Genomic DNA, 15,800 nt, shown 5'->3' on the forward strand with positions numbered 1-15,800 from the left:
TTAATCCTACACTATATGTGCCTAGGGTCTCACCCTGGTAGCTGAGACAGGCCACCCCAACCGACTTGGTGGCACCACAGTGTCAGCCTTGTCAGGATAGGTCTCCCCAGACCGACCCACTGGCTGTGAACATTCTAAACTAACACGAGTCTCATTATGTGTCCAGTTTAAGGGTATTACACAGAAACATACCAAGGGAACATGAATCAAATATGTATCTTTATTCATTTACAATAAACTCATAAAGTACATCATTCTGATTGAAGCTAAGGGCATACAAAACTGTCTAACAGAAATTCCCTACTTTAACTAAGACATCTTCCACTATTCCCCTAGGGTATTTAATGCTTCGATCGGCCAGTTGTAGGGTAATGGTGGTAGATGTTAGTTCATGTAATCCAAGTCTCTTAAAAATAGAGTAGGGCATTAAATTTATACTAGCACCAAGATCATATAAGGCTTTATCGAATTCAGCATTCCCTTTGGTGCAAGGTATAGAGAAACTCCCTGGATCCTTCAGTTTTGGGGGTAGCTTATTTTGACGAATGGCTGAACATTCTTTGTTTAGCTTTACCATCTCGCAATCCTCCCATTTTCTTTCATTGGACATCACTTCCTTCAGAAATTTGGCATACTTGGGCATCTGTGATAATACATCAAGAAGAGGAAGGTTAATATGAAGCTTTTTAAACACTTCCAAAAATTTTTCAAATTGCTTATCTAATTTAGCCTTCAAGACTCTTCTTGGGTAGGGAATAGGAAGTTTAATTTCATGTAAATTCAGTTTTGGGGTACTTCCCTCAATCTCCTTTTGCAGATTAGCCGATTCAGCTTCCTTGTCATCTTCTTGGGCTTCGTCGATTGTATTCCCGCTTCTTAAGGCTATGGCGTTCACATGCTCTCTCGGATTCTTTTCTGTGTTGCTGGGTAGCCTTCCCTCTTTTCTTTCTGACAGCATGCTTACAATCTGCTCCACTTGAACTTCTAAGTTCTTAATCGATGCTTCTTGACTTAAGAACCTCTTATCTTGTTCTTGAAATCATGCTTCAGTAGCAGTAATGAACTTAGAGATCATATCTTCTAGATTGTTCTTTTTTTCTTGTGGGGGCGGCTGTGGCTGAAAACCCATGGGTGCCTTTTGCTGATTATTACTCCATGAAAAGTTTGGATGATTCCTCCACCCTGGGTTGTATGTATTTGAGTATGGGTTGAAGTTTGACCCGCTAGCATGAGAGATAAAATTAGCATTCTCATGGGAAATAAAAGGACTATTTAATTGACAATCAGAATTAGTATGTCCCATTTGACCACATAAATCGCAAGAGATGCTAAATGGTGTATTAATGGCTGCAATACTAAAATTATCCAGTCTCTTATTCAGATTAGCAATTTGCGCAGATAGGGATGCAAAGGAATCAATGTGGTGTACTCCCCTCTGATTAGTTCGGTCATTGCTCCACTGGTAGTTGTTTGATACCATCTCCTCCACTAGGTCATATGCTTCCTCTGGAGTTTTCCTCATGATCGTACCACCTGCGGCTGCATCAATAATGGATCGGTTAGATGGGGTAATACCATTATAAAAGGTCTGAATTTGACGCCAAATTGGTATCCCATGGTAAGGACACTTCCTAAGCATCTCCTTAAATCGTTCCCATGCTTCATACAAGGATTCCCTCTCAAATTGAGAAAAAGTAGTAATATCATTTATTAACTTTGCTGTTTTAGAGGGTGGGAAATATTTAGCCAAAAATTTTTGGGTTAGATCATTCCAAGTGGTGATACTTCCTGCAAGGAGTGAGTTAAACCAATCTTTAGCTCTATCACGCAATGAAAAAGGAAATAATCTAAGCCTAATAGCATCATCACTAACTCCATTATGTTTAAAGGTATCACATATTTCCAAGAAGTTAACAATGTGTGCATTAGGGTCATCACTTGGTAACCCACTAAACTGAATGCTTGTTTGGATCATTTGAATTATTGCAGGCTTGATTTCAAAGTTGTTGGCATGAATGGTGGGCTTGCAAATGCTGGATGTCGCCCCATCAATGTTTGGACAAGCATAGTCCAAGAGGGTGCGATTTCCTTCTGCCATCTCTCCTTCCAACTCTATTGCTGGTTCGCCAATAACAACCTCCTCTCTTGTTTTACATTTGTTGGCCCTTTGCAACAAGCGAAGGGTCCTCTTAATTTCTGGATCGAATTCAGCTAGTCCTTCCTTTCTAGTGCGTGTCATGCACTAGTAAATCTGAACAAGCAAGAAATCGAACAAGTAGAATAAAATATAATAAATAAAAAAAAACAAAATAATAACAAAATTAAAACAGCAATAAAAAATCCAAATTAATCAAGGTCAACAAGTTCTAATATTATTTTAGGATTAAATCACCGGCAATGGTGCCAAAAACTTGATAGCTATGAATATATAACCCTAACAAGTGCACTAGTTATCAAGTAGTATAAAATATCGTTCCCACAGGGATTTAACAAAATAAGTATTAGACCCACAGTCTTCCCTAATTATTTGGACAATCGAAATTCATATTTGAGCAAGAACTACTGGAAATAAAAACTAGAAAAAGAAAATAAAAGCAAGGGTGATCACTAACCGAATATGCAATGGATGAAATTGCTAGGACTTTTAGGTCCACCTAACCAATGTAATGAATATTAATGGATTCGACTAACCAAGATTATTTTCCATTCCCATAAGCTGAGGTCTTTCCAATTTTATTTAATATTCTCTCTCGAGATATACTAAAACTACGTCCATCAAGTAACCCTTCGATCTCTCGAGTAGAGCTCTCAAGATGGAAGTGCATTAAATCCAAGAAAAACCATTAAATTCAGATGAATCATGTATATATATCTCTATATACCATTCAATTCACACTATGAATTATTCAATCGATTATGTGAATTCCTCTCTCGATTCATTCACATAACACAAATCAATTAAGAGGTGGCCAAGCTCTTAATTGCATTAAGCACAATAATTCATAGACTATATGGAAATCACAATCTTGGATAAATCATAAAGATAAAAATATATTCATTAACATGGTTAGGTTTTCCACAGCCCTAGCAAAAAACAAATCAGTTCATGATAAGAGAATTAAAGCAAACAAAGGGAAAGAAAGAACTCTTGAATTCGCCCATGGTGCTGAGATCTCCTCTTCTTGCCACCACCTTCTTCTTCAAGTTTCTTGAATTCTTGATCACCTTTCCTCTGTTTCTTGACTTCTTTTCTCCTCTCTTGACTGATTATTCAATGCAATTCGTGATGCCCTTGGGCTGGTGCGCCCAGTTCTCATATAGCTTACAATTTCTTGGAGTTATCTCAAGAATGGATAATCCAGCCTTGATCCAAACTCTTCCTATCCTATCCTATCTTTTCTCCTCTCCTTATCTAAAACCTTTCTTAATCTTTCTGGAAATACAATTAAAAGTTTAAATCTAATAGGACTCTCGAACTCTTGAATTCGAATGGGCTACTTTAATATCTTGGGCCGCCTCAATGTTCTTCTGCGAAATGGGCTTCAGCTGGGAATTGGGCCTCACTATGAAAGTGCTCCATCTTTGGGTCCGGATTTGACTTTGATGTAGGCTGAATCTATGAAAGCCCAAAACATGAAAGTTGTAGCTTTATCTCTTATCTTTCCAGTGGATCTTGACTCAGCCTAATCGGAGGTTGGATAAGAAAGTTAGGCCCAGATTACTGATCGCTGCCGAAACTATGAAAAACCCATCCGATTAGCCTTTCTTTGCTCCTAATGCCTTCTTTCCTGCCCTGAATCAAAATACAAGAGATATGAGTCCACTTAAGTACTAATTAGGTATGAAAGACAAAATATTTGGGGATAAAAATGTGATAAATTCTACCTTCATCATTACGCTGCATTCAGAAGTGGTGCAAATACAAAACTCCACCGATGGAAATAAAAAACATTCAGATGTGTCAGTGTAAAAAGCAAACTAGTCGAATGCACATTTTACACTCTTTTTCATTTGGCAGAACGGTGTAAAATCATCGATGGATTTTTTATATGAAAGAATGGTAGGATCCATCTAATGGACGCCATAAAGGTTGCGGAATGGGTGGGCGAATTTCAGAAATTTTCCTACCTTCTCCCAACTGGGAATCATATTCCCTAAATTTAGAATACAATATTCAAAGATCCTACTTGAACCCTAATCAAACCAGATCTGTACCAAAAGACAAATGGGAGGAATATACCTGATCCGGAGAAGCACTATCTCCCAAAGTTGGTGTTCACGCCCAAAGAATGCTCCAAGATCCGTTCCTACTGAAGATGACACAGCTGCGGATGGAACAGAACCAGCAGGGTGCGTCCTACACACAGGATCCTTCACAAGAATCCTCTGGAAGTACTAAACACTTAATCCTTTTTAGTCTTTCTTGCAAGACTGATGTCAAGAACAGATTTCTTGACTTTCTTTTTCTGCAAAGATCTAATCTTGCAATGGTAGATGGCGGCGGCAGGAGGAGATCTCCAAAATGAAAAGGCTGAACTGCTTTTCTCTTTTTCTGGAGAGTATGAGATCTGATCTCAATTCGCAGGAACCTTTCTTGCAAAATTTTCTTGGTTCGAAATCTGTTGTATTTCTCTCCTTCTTGGTTCATTTTTCTCCTCCTTTCTTCTTGATTAAGAAACCTCCTTATTAGGAGTTATCCTAATCCAAATCAGTATTTGGATACGGGATAATCTTAATCCTTTCTGCAGATAGAGTTAGCTTACTCCTGATCTTATCAGGAGGTTACCAGATTCAAATCTAATTTGAATTTGGTCTCTAAGAGTGGATAAGGCTAAAGGCCCAATCCTTTTACTAACTTCAATCTCAAATTCGCCCCATGGATGGGTGATCATATCAGCCCACCTCGAAATGGGCTTTTGGCCCATTAAGTGTTCAGTGTCTAATTACTTTCCAATCTGCTGCCCAATTGGGCTTCTTTGTATGGCGTGGGACCCAAGCATTGATCTACACACCAGCCACATGGGTTCGGTCCAGCCTTTAATACAAGGCCCAGCCGAATTCACTGAAAAACTCAATGAACCCCTTGAGTCCATCGTATGGACCCTATGGGCCCAACACTTACATTAAGTGGTCCCCGGGCCAAACCATCTTATAAAAACCCAGGGACTGTGGGCAGGTGCAAGATTAGCCCATCAGGTATTATCCTAAATGGTCTTACACTTAACCTCTCAGCCCTTAACGATCAAGCACTGCCCGACAAGAGAGGACCTCTCCCTCGGCTGCAAGGAACAGTGCCGCACTCTCCTCTCACATGGATCCCGGGAATTAAAACCATTTGCAAACATTTTGAAACCGTACATATATAAAAATATATTAATTTTGCAAAACAAAATTCCAACGATTGAAATCAACTGCCGGCAGTTTGGTTTCCATCAGAGAGAGTGCATTCCCGATCATTACCCTTTGTCCGACAAAGTGGCTGATTCTGTCACTACGACCACCCACTCAGATGAATTCTCAAACTGCCCCAACATACCCAGGTTTTGATCCCCGCTAAGGATCTCACTGATTGGTATATCAAAGACAGCCTGATCCAACACCTAGTGAAGTGTCATAATCTAGTCTAGGGGTCAGGTGTAACTTTCCAGTTTTGCCCATCTATCTCCAAGGTCCAGGGCAAGACTGGAAATCTGGTCCGATTCAAGGATTCAAGTAATCCCACACCGCATGTGCCTCGGGTCTTACCCTGATGGCTGAGACAGGCCATCCCAACACTTGGTGGCACACCAACATCAGCCTTGGCAGGATAAATCTCCCCAGACTTATCCAACGGCTGTGAACATTTAAAACTAACATGAATCTCTATAAATGTCCAGTTTTAGGGTTTTACACAGAATTAAACCAAACAACATGAATCAAACATGCACTTTAATTATTTCCACTAAATTGTTAGACAGTTTTGTATGCCCTTAGCTTCAATCAGAATGATGTACTTTATGAGTTTATTGTAAATGAATAAAGATACATATTTGATTCATGTTCCCTTGGTATGTTTCTGTGTAATACCCTTAAACTGGACACTTAATGACACTCGTGTTAGTTTAGAATGTTCACAGCCAGTGGGTCGGTCTGGGGAGACCTATCCTGACAAGGCTGACACTGTGGTGCCACCAAGTCGGTTGGGGAGGCTTGTCTCAGCTACCAGGGTGAGACCCAAGGCACATACAGTGTAGGATTAATTGAATCTTTGAACTGGACCAGATTTCCAATATTGCCCTAGACCTTGGAGATTGATGGGCAAAACTGGAAAGTTACACCCGACCCCTAGACTCGATTATGATACTGCACTAGGTGTCGGATTGGGCTATCTTTGATGTACCAATCAGTGAGATCCTTAGCGGGGGTCAAAACCTGGGTATGTTGCGACAGTCCGAGAATTCATCTGAGTGGGTGATCATAGTGACAGGATCAGCCCCTTTGTCGGACAAAGGTAAGGATCGGGGATGCACTCTCTCTGATGGAAACCAAGACTGCCGGCAACCGATTTCAACCATTGAGATTTGTTTTGCAAAATATATTTTATATAAGATATAAAAGTATATATATGGTTTCTAAAATGTTTGCAAGAAGGTTTTAATTCCCGGGATCCATATGAGTGGAAAGTGCAACACTGTTCCTTGCAGCCGAGGGAGAGGTCCTCTCTTGTCGGGCAGTGTATGATCATTATGGGCTGAGAGGTTAAGTGTAAGACCATTGAGGTTAATACCTGATGGGCTAATCTTGCATCTGCCCACAGTCCCTGGGTGTTACAAGGTGGCTTGGCCCAGGGACCTCTTAGGGTAAGTGTTGGGCCCGTAGAGCCCATTCGATGGGTTTCAGGGGGTGCACTGTCTTTAACAGTATATTCGGCCAGGCCTTGTAACAAAGGCTGGGCCGAACCCATGTGGCTGATGTGTAGATCAATGCTTGGGTCCCACGCCATACAAGGAAGCCCAACTGGGCATTAGTTAAGAGGGTTAAGTGAGCACATAAGCTTAATGGGCCTAAAGCCCATTTGGAACTGGGCTGCTTATTTAGTTAATAAAGGGGCGAAATCTGAAGTGGATCAGCTAATAGGATTGGGCTTAGACCCTATCCACTTAGAGAGTCCAAGATCTAAATAAGATTTAGATCTGGAAACCTCCTAATCAGATTAGGAGATGGCTGATCTGATCTCCAGATAAGATAAGGAATATCCCTTATCACTTAAAGGGACTTCTAAACCAAATATGATTTGGATTAGCAACTCCTAATCTGATTAGGTGCTGATCCCTTTAAGACTATAAAAGAAGAAGGGGGCGGCAGCCTTTAGAGACACAATACACACAGATCATCAGGTTTCTTTGGTGCTGAAATCTAGAAGAGAGAATTCTGCTCCCTGCAAATACTCTCTTGCCGCCTCCCTGTTCTTGCCGCCCTGCTTTCCAGTTCGATCTCCACTTGTGGGAGAAGTCAAGATTGGATCTTGACATCAGTCCTTTGAGAAAGGATTGAAAGGAAGCTGTGCTCACGTGCCATCTTGCTGATTCTTGCGAAGGACAGAGTTCTTGGAGAAGAACACTGCTGATTCTGCTCCACCTGCACTGCGCCATCTTCAGTGGGAGCAGTCTTTGGATCCTTCCAAGAGCGTGAACACCTTCATTGGGAGATATTACTTCTCCGTATCAGGTATAATCCTTCCCACTTCTTTTTGGTTCAGATCTGGTTCAGTTTATGGTTCAGAATTGATCCTTGAAAATATGATTTTCTAAATGGGGAATACAATTCGCAGTTGAAGGGAGAGAAAATTTTTTGAAATTCGCCCCTTATTCCGCAATCTTTTGGGTGTCCATAGGATGGATCTCTCATCCCTTCAGTGGTATCAGAGCCATGGTTCAAATCTTGAACCAATTTGTTTCAGATCTGAACCTGCGCAAATGGGCAGAAGGTGTTCTACCCGATTTGCGCAGATATGGGTTTTGGGAAATTTTGTTCCCAAAATTAATGGGCGAATAATCTGAAATTAATTTTATATAAATCTGATTATTATTTAGAATTGTTCTTTATGATTTTCTTGATTTATGGGCTGTTCGTACAAGAGGAGATCGAAATCTTGGTTTGCGCAGGGAACCTACAAGATTTGCAGTTTCTTGATTTATTTATTACATTTGGTCTGTAAATAATTTTTTTTTTATTTTCTAGACTCAATGTATAGGTATTCGATCTGTTGTAATTATTAATAGAAATAAGATTTCTATTTATTTTAATTATGGATCGAAGATGGCGGTGCAGAAAGGGAGATTTCGCAGAGAAGAAGATTTCGCAGATGGGAGAATCGCCATCTGCGATTTGCAGTTTGTGAAACTGCATTCTGTGATCTAACCTCTGTTTTGCAGGATGGATTGCGCGAACAGCCCTGGTTTACTGATTGTTGTTTTTCATTTTATCAGTAATTAATTTCAGATTGTTTTCTTGAATTAAAGATTTAATTAAAAATCAAACCCTAGACCCATTCGAACCAAGATTGGTTCAAACTGTTTGGACCAAATCTAGGGTTTAATCAAGGCTGAAAGTCAGCCCTAATTTTCCCACTAATGGGCCTAAGGATTGATATTTAATTGAATGGTTAATTCGGCCCAACCTGTAAAGGCCCAGTTTTAAACAGTTAAAACTGCTAAAAGCCCACTTAACCCTTAAAGCTATATGGGTTGAACCGTTCGGCCCATATACCAAGATAATGTTAATGGTTAATATTATGGATTTAAAATGGGCTTCAAATGGGCTTTACAGATAACTAATTGATTGGATCAATTTATCCCTGCATGTGATGTACGGATGTGTGATGTGCTACGTACATGGGCCATAAGTACTTGGCCCATGCTCAATCGACAGTGGCTCTTTCGCACACCATGGCTAAATGCACATCATTGCCATGGTGTCCCTTTTGGTCATTGGATGACCTCCCTCAGTGGTGGGCCCCACACCTCATCATGAGGTCTCGTGCGGAACCCTAGCCGATTTAGGCCCACCAAAATCTGGCTTTATGAAAGTCAGTGGGAGCCACTTTGGTTTGACCTAAAGATAGAACTAGGGCGTAATTATCTGTTCCCTCCAGATGATATGAGTGCATGTGATAGGGAGATTCATATGATGAACTCTCTAAAGGCCTTCCATCATTAGCACAAGGATGGGTCCTTCAGTAATGAGGAAACGCACCAAAAAATGGGCTATCCATTTGCTGTTGGGCTTGTCTAAGTGTTTCATAAGATGATAGGGGTGTCATAGACCGATGTGGGAGGGGCTTCACCAGAAAATGGGAACTCTATCACGGTACCTTGGCGTTCACGAATATGATGGGTAAGCACTCACTGGACAGAAAGGTTTACCTGAAAACGGCTCTGAACCTTGTCTGACAGAGGCCAAAGGGAAAACTCATATGATGAGTGGATATGATCCTTCACAGAAAGGTGGTGGGGTTATGCAGCTGAAACAGTTGGCTTCATGCACCCTATGTGATTTCCCACATTTCCAGAGACAACCCGTAGTCTCCGTCACTGAGAAAGGAAGGAAATCTCAGAGACGAATAAATGGAAATGGATCGTAGATTAAAATCCATATCTATGAAATGAACATGAATCAAATTAGGTCGTGGACTGATGTTTGCTTTTTTATCAGAAAATGGCAAACGGATCATTTGCAAAGCTACTTGATGACAACAAGTTGAAAGGCCCCAAACTATGCTGACTGGCATAGGAACCTTATGCTGGTCCTTGCTTCTGAAAAACTTGACAAAGTGGCAAAGAATCCTGCCCCGGAGCGTCCGGGTGATAGGGCTTCTGAGGCCCGAAGGAGAGACTATCAAGAATGGGCAGAGAAAAACTCCCTTGCCCGGTGTTACATCATTGCCTCCTTGGACAATCCGATACAGAGGCAGTTCGATCAGATCGAACTTGCCAACGACATATTGGACAGTCTCAGGACAATGTATGAAGAGCATAATCGTTCTACTCGACAAAAGGTCTTGAAACAGTTCATGACCACAAAAATGTCCAAGGGTCAACAAGTTCACGACCATTGTCTTCGGATGATGGGATACATCAACGAACTGGAGGCTCTTGGATCCGGGCTGGACCTTGCAACCCAGATAGATGCTATCCTTAACTCTTTGCCTCCTTCCTTTAATCCGTTCATCATGAACTATAACATGAACAAGCTGAATGTCAGCTTACAAGAGCTCAGCAATATGTTGCAAAGAGCTGAAGAACTGATTAAAAAGGATGAGCCTGTAGCCATGCTTGTTGAAGCTGACAAGACAGGCAAGAGAAAGAGGAAGGCAAAGAAGCCTCAGAAGAAAGCCACTAAAAGTAAGAAGCAGAAGAAAGACAAAGCATCGGATGCCTGTCACTTCTGCAAGAAGACCGGCCACTGGAAAAGGAATTGTCCTACCTACCTGGAATCCAAGAAAGGTAACTTCGAAACTTGTGTTATAAAAACCAATTTATTGGTAGCTTCTGCGTCCTGGTGTATTGACTCCGGGGCTTCAACTCATGCATGTAACTCACTACAGGGGTTCAAGGTAAGCAGAAGGCTGAGTGAAGGGGAAGTCACACTCTACTTGGGGACTACTGCGACTGTTGCAGCCGCGGCCATAGGAACCGTGGAATTATATTTTAGAGAAGGAAAAGTTGTACTAAAAGATTGTCTTTATGTACAAAATTTAAGAAGAAATTTGATTTCTGTCTCAAAACTGTGTGCAGATGGTTATTCTGTCTTCTTTAGTAATACGATTACTATTAAAAGAAACAACAGATTCATCGCATACGGGGAACTGGAGAACGGTCTCTATGTTTTACATCCTTCTCTAGAAACTAACCTAACCGAAACTACGTCGGTTGAAAACCCCAAGAAGAGAGCCCGTGATATAGTTAATCCCACGTGTCTGTGGCATTACCGACTTGGCCACATCGGTGTTGACCGAATCACAAGGTTGGTAAAGGATGGTCCTTTGGATTTTCTAGCTGTAGAAGATCTTCCCACCTGTGAGCCTTGCCTACAAGGCAAGATGACGAGACGGCCATTTAGTGGTAAGCCTGAAAGATGTACAGGCACACTTGACCTAATACATACTGATGTATGTGGTCCCCTGAGTGTTAGGACACGAAATCAACACGTGTATTTCATCACCTTCACAGATGATTTTTCACGATATGGTTACGTGTACCTAATGAGACACAAGTCTGAATCCTTTGAAAAGTTCAAAGAGTTTAGACAAGAGGTCGAGAAACATTTAGGCAGAGAAATTAAAGCCCTTCGATCCGATCGATGTGGCGAATATCCCTCTGACGAATTCAGGGACTACTTAAAGGACAATGGGATAGTATCACAATTAGCTCCTCCTGCTACACCACAACTTAACGGTGTTTCAGAGAGGAGGAATAGGACCTTATTAGATATGGTCCGGTCGCTTCTCATACACTCAGAGTTACCCACATCCTTTTGGGGTCACGCATTAGAGACTGCGATTTACGTGCTGAATCGGGTTCCAACCAAATCGGTTCCGAATACTCCATATGAACTTTGGACTGGAAAGAAACCAAGTGTCAGACACTTGAAGATTTGGGGTTGTCCAGCACACGTTAAAAGAACGAGTGCAGACAAGTTGGAATCTAAGACCAGCCGTTGCCTATTTGTAGGCTACCCAAAAGGCTCTATAGGTTACCTTTTCTATGACCCAAGTGAGCAGAAAGTGTTCTGCAGTCAAAATGCACAATTCTTGGAAACCGACTATATCCTGGACACCCATCGTCAGGAAGTTGTTCTTGATGAGGAGAGCTCAGGAGCAGTGGGAGATGTCCCACAAGTTCCAGGTAGTGACCAACTTAGAAGATCCACTCGGGCATCCAGGCCACCAGTCCGTTATGGTTATGACCAGGATAGTTACCTGGTGGAAACCTTGACTAGTGAGGAGGATCCCATGACTTACGCGGAAGCTATGTTGGACATAGATTCCCAGAAGTGGGTGGAGGCCATGAGGGCAGAGATGGACTCAATGGAGACCAATGGAGTCTGGACTCTAGTAGATCTGCCCTCCGGGGTAAAGGCAATCGGTTGCAAATGGATTTACAAGAGGAAGAAAGGCCCCAATGGTAAAGTTGAGACCTTCAAGGCTCGTCTGGTGGCGAAATGGTACACTCAGAAAGAGGGCATCGATTATGAGGAAACTTTTTCGCCTGTGGCCATGCTTAAATCCATTAGGATCCTGCTAGCTGTAGCAGCATACCATGATTATGAGATTTGGCAGATGGATGTCAAAACTGCATTCCTGAATGGAGATCTTACTGAAGATATCTATAAGCAGCAGCCGCAAGGCTTCATTGCTGCAGGTCAGGAAAACATGGTATGTAAACTTAACAGATCCATTTATGGGCTTGAGCAAGCTTCTAGAAGTTGGAACATTCGTTTTAACTCTGCTGTCAAATCGTTTGACTTCGAGCAGAATCCGGATGAACCCTGTGTCTACAGGAAGTACAGTGGGGATAAGGTTACCTTCATGGTCCTGTATGTAGATGACATTCTACTCATTGGGAATGATGTAGGAATGTTAACTACGGTGAAAGTATGGCTTTCGCAGCTATTCTCCATGAAAGATCTTGGAGAAGCCTCTTATATACTGGGTCTTCGACTCTATAGAGATAGATCGAAGCGGATAATAGGATTATCCTAATCTGCTTACATTGACAAAATAGTCAAAAGATACAGCATGGAAAACTCCAAGAAAGGAAATGTTCCTTTCAGGCATGGAGTCACTCTCTCCAAGAAGATGTCTCCCAAGACTTCTGAGGAGATTGATGGCATGAAAGACATTCCTTATGCCTCAGCCGTAGGGAGCATCATGTATGCCATGCTATGCACTCGTCCTGACATAGCTCAGGTAGTGAGTGTAGTAAGCAGATTTCAGGCCAACCCAGGGCAGGAGCATTGGACTGCTGTGAAAAACATACTTAAGTACCTTCGAAGGACAAAAGAGTTTTGTCTGGTGTTCGACGGTAGCTCACTACAGATCCAGGGGTATACAGATGCCGATTTCCAGTCAGACCCAGATGATAGAAAGTTTACATCTGGATATGTTTTCACGATAGGATCGTGTGCTGTTTGCTGAATGTCAGCAAACAGGGGTCCTAAGTAGCAAATTAATAGTCCACAACCCAAGCCGAAAGCATTGCCGTAAGTGAGGCTGCCTTATAAATGAAGGTGTTCATTCCTGAATTTGGAATTCAGCACATCACCCATTCCACTGTTGTATGACAACGCTGGACCTACGGGAGGATAGTGTAAAGAGGTAGCATCAGCGGAGAATGTGGTAGACCCATTGACAAAGCCACTATCAAAGAAAGTGTTTGAGAAACACATGGAAAGCATGGGACTCCGGCTAGTACCTGATTGGACCTAAGTGCAAGTGGGAGCTGTTAGACGGTTTTGTATGCCCTTAGCTTCAATCAGAATGATGTACTTTATGAGTTTATTGTAAATGAATAAAAATACATATTTGATTCATGTTCCCTTGGTATGTTTCTGTGTAATACCCTTAAACTGGACACTTAATGAGACTCGTGTTAGTTTAGAATGTTCACAGCCAGTGGGTCGGTCTGGGGAGACCTATCCTGACAAGGCTGACACTGTGGTGCCACCAAGTCGGTTGGGGTGGCCTGTCTCAGCTACCAGGGTGAGACCCTAGGCCCATACAGTGTAGGATTAATTGAATCTTTGAACTGGACCAGATTTCCAGTATTGCCCTGGACCTTGGAGATTGATGGGCAAAACTGGAAAGTTACACCCGACCCCTAGACTCGATTATGATACTGCACTAGGTGTCGGATTGGGCTATCTTTGATGTACCAATCAGTGAGATCCTTAGCGGGGGTCAAAACCTGGGTATGTTGGGACAGTCCGAGAATTCATCTGAGTGGGTGATCATAGTGACAGGATCAGCCCCTTTGTCGGACAAAGGTAATGATCGGGGATGCACTCTCTCTGATGGAAACCAAGACTGCCGGCAAACGATTTCAACCGTTGAGATTTGTTTTGCAAAATATATTTTATATAAGATATAAAAGTATATATGTGGTTTCTAAAATGTTTGCAAGAAGGTTTTAATTCCCGGGATCCATATGGGTGGAGAGTGCAACACTGTTCTTTGCAGCCGAGGGAGAGGTCCTCTCTTGTCGGGCAGTGTATGATCATTATGGGCTGAGAGGTTAAGTGTAAGACCATTGAGGTTAAAACCTGATGGGCTAATCTTGCATCTGCCCACAGTCCCTGGGTGTTACAAGGTGGCTTGGCCCAGGGACCTCTTAGGGTAAGTGTTGGGCCCGTAGAGCCCATTTGATGGGTTTCAGGGGGTGCACTGTCTTTAAAAGTATATTCGGCCAGGCCTTGTAACAAAGGCTGGGCCGAACCCATGTGGCTGATGTGTAGATCAATGCTTGGGTCCCACACCATACAAGGAAGCCCAACTGGGCAGCAGTTAAGAGGGTTAAGTGAGCACATAAGCTTAATGGGCCTAAAGCCCATTTCGAACTGGGCTGCTTATTTAGTTAATAAAGGGGCGAAATCTGAAGTGGATCAGCTAATAGGATTGGGCTTAGACCCTATCCACTTAGAGAGTCCAAGATCTAAATAAGATTTAGATCTGGAAACCTCCTAATCAGATTAGGAGATGGCTGATCTGATCTCCAGATAAGATAAGGATTATCCCTTATCACTTAAAGGGACTTCTAAACCAAATATGATTTGGATTAGCAACTCCTAATCTGATTAGGAGCTGATCCCTTTAAGACTATAAAAGAAGAAGGGGCCGGCAGCCTTTAGAGACACAATACACACAGATCATCAGGTTTCTTTGGTGCTGAAATCTAGAAGAGAGAATTCTGCTCCCTGCAAATACTCTCTTGCCGCCTCCCTGTTCTTTCCACCTTGCTTTCCAGTTCGATCTCCACTTGTGGGAGTAGTCAAGATTGGATCTTGACATCAGTCCTTTGAGAAAGGATTGAAAGGAAGCTGTGCTCACGTGCCATTTTGCTGATTCTTGCGAAGGACAGAGTTCTTGGAAAAGAACACTACTGATTCTGCTCCACCTGCACTGCGCCATCTTCAGTGGGAGCAGTCTTTGGATCCTTCCTTGGGCGTGAACACCTTCGTTGGGAGATATTACTTCTCCGTATCAGGTATAATCCTTCCCACTTCTTTTTGGTTCAGATCTGGTTCAGTTTATGGTTCAGAATTGATCCTTGAAAATATGATTTTCTAAATGGGGAATACGATTCCCAGTTGAAGGGAGAGAAAAATTTTTGAAATTTGCCCCTTATTCCGCAATCTTTTGGGCATCCATAGGATGGATCTCTCATCCCTTCATAAATAACAAAAGTACATCAAATCAGATTGAAGCTAAGGGCATACATAAACTGTCTAACATTATATGCATTTGGAGTGAACCAACGTGTAAAGTACTCCCATGTTTTGGTTAACTCTTAGCTGGATCTTCTAATTTATGTATGGTACATTAGTTTGTTTCATTGATTAACCTCACAATGATTTTGCAAGCAGGTTTTAGTGAAATCTTCTGCTCTGGCTCTTTGAAAACCATTGAAGAGTGGGGTTTTGTCGGGTCCGGATGTAGTAGTTATGTTAGGTAAGCACAATGAGTGAACACGTAATAGCCGTGTGACACATGTCCCAGTTAATGTGCCTTTCATTCAAAGATTTTTGCTCCGTTAGACAGAAAT

At 42.0% G+C, this 15,800-nt stretch overlaps 1 protein-coding gene and 1 non-coding gene across 2 annotated transcripts; one reads left to right on the forward strand and one right to left on the reverse strand.

The window, feature by feature from the left end:
- Positions 1 to 286: 286 nt before the first annotated feature.
- On the reverse strand, positions 287 to 958 carry LOC148804308 (uncharacterized). Its single transcript, XM_088900515.1, has one exon. It carries the CDS (start codon positions 956 to 958, stop codon positions 287 to 289), a length of 672 nt encoding a protein of 223 aa, XP_088756641.1.
- Positions 959 to 1,610: 652 nt separating this feature from the next.
- Positions 1,611 to 1,717, forward strand: LOC148804309 (small nucleolar RNA R71). Its single transcript, XR_016081580.1, has one exon. It is a non-coding gene; the product is annotated as a small nucleolar RNA R71 (small nucleolar RNA).
- Positions 1,718 to 15,800: the final 14,083 nt, after the last annotated feature.

The sequence above is a fragment of the Nelumbo nucifera genome, chromosome 1 (assembly GCF_055504915.1).
Source record: "Nelumbo nucifera cultivar China Antique chromosome 1, China Antique-T2T, whole genome shotgun sequence".
NCBI lineage: Eukaryota > Viridiplantae > Streptophyta > Magnoliopsida > Proteales > Nelumbonaceae > Nelumbo > Nelumbo nucifera.

Coding starts and splice junctions, on each gene's coding strand:
- LOC148804308 (XM_088900515.1), bottom strand. CDS start 958: ATGCTGTCAGAAAGAAAAGAGGGAAGGCTACCCAGCAACACAGAAAAG.